Source organism: Equus przewalskii, chromosome 16 (genome assembly GCF_037783145.1).
Source record: "Equus przewalskii isolate Varuska chromosome 16, EquPr2, whole genome shotgun sequence".
Taxonomy (NCBI): Eukaryota; Metazoa; Chordata; class Mammalia; order Perissodactyla; family Equidae; genus Equus; species Equus przewalskii.
In genome coordinates, this window is record NC_091846.1 from 3,855,797 (window position 1) to 3,862,168 (window position 6,372).

The 6,372-nt window shown below is 40.6% G+C and overlaps 1 protein-coding gene across 2 annotated transcripts in view; it reads left to right on the forward strand.

The window, feature by feature from the left end:
- The window catches only part of SGCG (sarcoglycan gamma), a 149,723-nt gene extending 147,360 nt beyond the window's left edge, over window positions 1-2,363 (forward strand). For both annotated transcript variants that reach the window (XM_070578591.1, XM_070578592.1), the window contains exon 8: window positions 1,541-2,363. In XM_070578591.1, coding sequence (XP_070434692.1) covers window positions 1,541-1,714 — 174 coding nt within the window. In that variant the 3' untranslated portion in view covers window positions 1,715-2,363. The remainder of the gene's footprint in view (window positions 1-1,540) is intronic.
- Window positions 2,364-6,372: the final 4,009 nt, after the last annotated feature.

A 6,372-nucleotide genomic window follows, 5' to 3' on the forward strand; every position in this document is an offset into this window, starting at 1 on the left:
AAACCTTACAAGTTGTAACTTAAAAAGTTACGATGCCAGGAGCAGATAAGTGCAAAACAGGAAATCAGGAATCTTGTGATCTCATTACTAAATCATAATGTCACTACATACTTAAAATGTATTGCCTTGAAAAAATTTATACTGATTTTAATTTTGAAGTAATATTACTTATTTCCATGAATTAGGTGTCATTTTTACAAGTAGCACACAGCCTGACCCACAATTAAAGTCGCTATCCCTTATAACTGGGAGCTGGTACAAAATGAATAGATGTCTGGTCTCCCACAAAATATCTCATAAAGGCAAATGTAGATGAGCAAGGGAGCAGGACGTGCACTACCAGTGACTAAAGTTTGCTGGAAGAGCTGGAAAAAAATAACTAGAAAAAAACTGACCAATTAGCCATAAGAAAGGAGAGAAGAGAAGCCAACAAGTTAGAGAAAAGCAAGTACCCACGGAACCCAAAGCACTGGAGGATAACCTCATTAGGTTCTGCTTTTCAAATAATGACACCCATTTGACTCCTTTTGCTCTAACAGTGTCCCAGACCACAAGTGAAGCTTTGCTTGTAATGTCACTAATACGGTTCCACCCATGCTCCACATGGCAGCGGTCAGCATCCCGAGAGAGAATACAGAATGCAGACATCAGTTTATTAGCAGATTGGAGTTCATGGATAAAAGCTACATAAAATAAAGGAAGGCTCTAACCTTGTTGGCAAGGAAGAACCTCATGCCTACCCACAACACTCTTTAATTCCTGCTAACAAGTGAGTGCCCCAGAGTGGGGAAGGTTTGCCTGCTCAGAGTGACAATCCTTATTTCCTTACATCCTCAAAAAGATTCCCACATCTCAACCAATGGCCATTTGTTTGCATTTCAGTTTAACGAAACCACAGTAAGAATAAAAAACTCGGTAGCTTTCATTTTATTTTAATTGGCTTTAGTCTGTGTGTCTACTGCTTTGCTGCATCTAATAGACAGCTGCAGAGTTTCAAGTAATATTTTAAAAGTTAGGGAAATGTTTGCTAGCTAATAGGATGAATTTAATTGCCTCTCATAGGAAAATAAAATTAGGAGAAATTCCCACTCTCACAGGTAAAAATTATTAAGATGAATCTATTTCTGTGGCTTGTGCTTTATCCTAATGGGGAGAAGACAATTTAGGGTAAAGTCAAGGTGGATTGCAAGATAAATGCGAATCAGCAAAAGAATCCTATTATTTTGTCAAATAATTCTGAAAGGCATTTTTAGGAGTGTAGCATCACAAATTTCCCGAGCTCAACTAACACAATGTGTAACAGGAAATACGACTTCCCTCTAATTTGGAAAAGGAATTATTAAGCCCCTGCCTGAATGTAAAATAGAAATAGGCTTTAAAAGAATCAGATAATTATGACTTAAGTAAAGCCAGGTGCCTATTCCACTTTCTATGCAGAGAAAAAACTAATTCATTTAGAACGTTTGGAGAATATGAATTTCATGCTTATCATGTTCTTTCCCCCTTTACCACTCTCGCTCTCTCATTTTCTCCCAAACAGCTTGTGCTCGATGCTGAAACTGTGTGTTTACCCAAGTTGGTTCAGGGAACTTGGGGTCCTGCTGGCAGCTCACAAGGACTCTATGAAATCTGTGTGTGTCCAGATGGGAAGCTTTACCTGACTGTGGCTGGCACAGGTAGCACGTGCCATGAAAACAGTCACATCTGTCCCTAAGCCAACTGCATCTTCCACGGATCACCTGCCTCATTTTAGTGAGCTTTAAATGCTGAACTCACGCCTTCACACTTAGAATAACTTGACATCCTGTAAAACTGAGACGGCAGTTGGGAAGCAGAAGGACACACTTTCAAAAGGAAGGGGGAAAGAAAAATGTACCAGTGAAAGTGTTCGAATGAAACTACATGATCTCAAAATGGCATGTGGATATTGCCATTTTGACACAAAAGTCAAAAAAATATCAAAAGAATGTGTTTATGCCACTAGATTAACTTTCATCAGAACCCCTGTGACTTCCTTTTCCTTTCTTGTACATGGCAATCTACAATGAACTACTGAATTGTTGTGTGGAATTAATTTATGATGTTCAGCTATGAATATCAAACTCCCCGTAAAAATGGTATTGGTTGATATTAAAATGCCCCAAAGTTCTAAGAGGTGTTTCCATTTTATCATTCAAAACTATACGTTCTCTACTTAAATACAAAGTGTGTCAGGTTTCAGAGGAAAATCTTCAGGTTTTGAAGGGACTTTCAGATTTTCAACATGTAGTCAAAGGAATAAATTATACAGAATTACAAAGTTAATCAAGCTTTCTTTATATATAGTCAATGAGCAATAAAAATCAACCTACATTTTTTGCAAACTTCACAGCCTGAGGGTCTTACTTTCTTTAATCTTCACAACTACTCTTTGAGGTAGGTATTGCTTTCCCCCAAGTTCCTGGTGATAAACAAAGTTTCAAATAGGAGTCACGAGGTCAGACAGCATCTACTGAAGTCAAACTCAAATGTGACCCTACACGGGAACAGCTGTCTTCACGTTGAAAAACCTTGATATGTTGTGTCTTTCCATCCAAAACACCGATCTCCGCAATAACTGTGTAGATGGGATAACACTCGTTTGGCAAGTGAAGAAATGAAAGTTTGAAGGAGTTTGTCATCCACCAAGATGAAACAGCTCCTAGGTGGCGGGACTCCTAACCATCCAGCCTGGTACTTAGCTCTACACTAAGATCAAAGACTGGACGTAACGTCATAGAATCAGACTCCCACAGTTTGTGAAAACACGTTTAGTACCAATTGGTTGTGCAAGTTGCTATATTAATCAAATAGGACCAGTAAACCTATGAAAACAGGTTAGTTTTGTGTAAGCCACTCACTTTGTAAAACACCCTTCATCACAAAGAGGGGTGGGTTTTGCTTCTGTTTTGTTTTCTTTCACCAGGTGTAATTAGAATCCCCAAACAGCACAAGGTGTGGTGGGACCAACAGCATTGCAACTTTCTAATTATGGGATTTATAACTATAAACACAAGTTAAAATTTCTACAGTCTCAGAACAGAAAGTAGAAAAGTGAACTCTCTTATTTCTAAGGGTATTTTAACAAGCGTAGCCCTCAATTTTTAAATTGCTTGTACGCATAGACACTTGAAATTACAAAATTAAAAAACAGTGCTTCCTAAGCTGCTAAGGGAAAACTCAACTCTGAATATAATGCTCCTGAAGTTTCACAGGGGGTGGAATCCTTTTAGATTATAAATTGGTATTCACCTTTTCCATTAAGTCCTGATTTTAAAAATTAACGTCTGCTTTCTTGCTACGACATTCCTATTATCATAGTAAATAGTTTGCCATTTTGGTGGGTCATATTTACTCTCTTGTTCCTTGTTTGTGCCAAGCAAATGTCTTCAAGCCCAGGTGACAGCACAGGATCACCATGGAACTTTATAAATTAGCCTGGTTCTCATAGTACATGTCAAAAAAAGAAAATGGTACTTAGATGATAAAATGAGGGCAAGAAAAAGAATCAGGGAGAAAATATGGAGAATAGTACCTTTTATTTATTTTTTGGAGGAAGATTAACCCTGAGCTAACATCTGCTGCCAATCCTCCACTTTTTGCTGAGGAAGACTGGCCCTGAGCTAATATCCGTGCCCATCTTCCTCTGTTTTATACGTGGGACGCCTACCACAGCATGGCTTGACAAGCGGTGCCATGTCCGCACCCGGGATCCAAACCGGCGAACCTCAGGCCGCTGAGAAGCGGAATGTGCGAACTTAACCGGACCAGCCCCAATAGTACCTTTTAAATAAAAGGTATAAATTAGACTTTTTTGCTCCTTTGCTATACAGAATCATCATGAAAGAAGTTGTTATGGATAACTGCATTCACCAGCTTGATAAGTTTATCCTTGGTTAGAAGAAAAACTTTTAGTTGGGCTGTATTCTAAAATGTATTACACAACCTGTCTTCTTAAATATACAATATGATTTAAATTTTCATTAGAGGTCCAAAGTCACAATTATGAACATACCTAATGGAGTATATACACTGATACTCCTATATACTAACTGGTAATAGGCCATTGAGTATTGATAGTTTAGTGACCTCCAAAAATAGCCTTTCTTTCTTTTCCAAACTGAGAAGCAAACACAAGTCAAAAAGATGAAGATCAAAGTATCAGTTTTAATAATAAAGAAGTTTGATTTGCAGCACAATGGACTTCCTAAGACTTGACAGCCGAGTAAACATGAAGCTCTCCCATCGTGGGCAGGACGGCAGGCTCCCGACTCTGTGTCTCCGCACGGGGAGGGTGGTGGATGGGGCGGTTGTGAGGGCAGCCACATTCACAGAGAACGGAAGGGGTGAGCTCCGCAGGTTCGGTCCGCCTCCGCCCCTCTGGGGGACAGTGAAGGAGGGCGGGAGCTGTTCTGAAAAGCAGGGGTCGGGCAGGGGTCCTCACGCTAAGGCTGAGAGGTTGTGTCTGCTTTACAGTTTTTGTCCCCTTCCTTCCCTGATTTAAAACATCACTTCTTACTCAGCAGTCTTCTCCATATTTAAATTCCACTTCAAATTCGCTGTGGTTTGGAGACCAAATAAACTTTGATCAAGCATAAACAAGCAGTTGCAACAAGAGGATCTAAGTGCACTCTTAGTAAAAAGGGAATTTTTAACTGAATAAACAGTGCAACTTCAATTTTGTCTTCCTAGAGACTTGGACTTTTAGAGTAAATGAGGGCACTTCCCGAGCCACTTATCAACTATGAGAAAGCAGCATAAATTTTAAACACATAATTTTTATTTTTAAATAAAATCTAAGTAATTTTGGCTTTAGTATACAAATAGACCAGGGTCATAGTGTCAGTACACAGTCTCAGCCACCCGTGGTGGACAGGAACTGACAGCCAGGATGGAATGTCACCTGTGGGTCTCCCATACCTGACACAGCCCCTGCACACAGTGCTCTGGAGGGCTGTTTTCAAATGAATGAGTGAATGACGTTACTTTAAGTCATATTCGCTGAAACAAGATAAATGAAAAAAGACCTTTAGAAGCACAAGTTTTAGGAAATTCCACCTGCAGACGGCAGCTTCAGCCATGTCCAGGTGTTCCCAGCCTGTGGTGTAGGCCTGCCCTATGACCTGTGGACTCACGGCCCCCAGTCAGGAGTCAATCCCTGGACACGGATCTCTTCACCTATCTCTGTCTCCTTCTGGTGGTTTCTCTGGTGGAACCCTGATTAAAACATGACCAAATAAAATCTTTTATAATTGGTATTTTCTACGAACACTATAAATTTTATCCTTGAGATCTACAAAACATTTGAAATACAGAAAATGTCAACGGGCACTAATGGAAGAAAATCCCACCCATCCCCAAACCTGGCCTGTGAACAGCTTCTCCTTATTAAACACTCTGAACATTGTACCAACAGGCCCCCGTGCTCTCAGCATGCCCCGCTCCCCCCAACCTCCGCTCTTCAAACTAAGTGGACCCTGTGGGTCTTTGCGGATTTCCTCATGGAGCCATTCTGCTGGGGACACCTTTACCCCCGCTCGTGTGGCAGCACAGCACCTGCTCCTGAACGCGGGAAGCCCGTTCCAAGCCCTCTGGACTGTGTGCCACTCAGGAGCAGCTACTCCACACACCTGCTGGCAGCTTCCACTTTGCTTTTAATAAGAAAAGCAAAATAGGGGAAAAGAAAAAAAAGCATAAAATAATAAAACACAAAAATTAGTTCAGACCCAAAATTCCTTAGGCTGCATTTCAAAATCTAGAAGCTCCCCAAAATGAAAACTTTCCAAATATATCTGCTGTAAACTATTGGTAGCAAAACCTGACCGAAATTTAGATGAGGCTACTCATCAGGCCTATGTATTCAATTGAGTGCGAGCATCCACAGCTTTCACTGCAGAAATACCAATGTGTTTGATTCAAGGCTGCTGCCCGACCCAGACGGGAGTCCTCCGTCAACGAGTTATGCGCATTGTATAAACTTTCTAAAACCCAATTCTGGAATACATTTGGATCCAAGGGCTTCATATACAAGATTATGAACCTGTATTTTTCTTAAAAACAAAGTTTAGGAAAAAAACCACAAAACTCCAACTAGATCAACTATCACAAGGGCCAGAAAAGGTTTTCTGTGTAAATTTTAATAATCAAAAGCAACAAAATATATTCCAGGTGCTGAATCTGAGTTTCAAAGTAGCAAACAGCACTTCTGAAGAAAGTCCCAGAAAGCTGAAGACCCTGCATTTGGGTCGACCCCGAACAGAGAACTATCAGCCTGTTCGGCCGACCTTGGAAGACTGGCGCCTCAGGTCTAAAGACGGACAACATTTCCCGTGTGTCGGGCTCAGGCGTAAACTG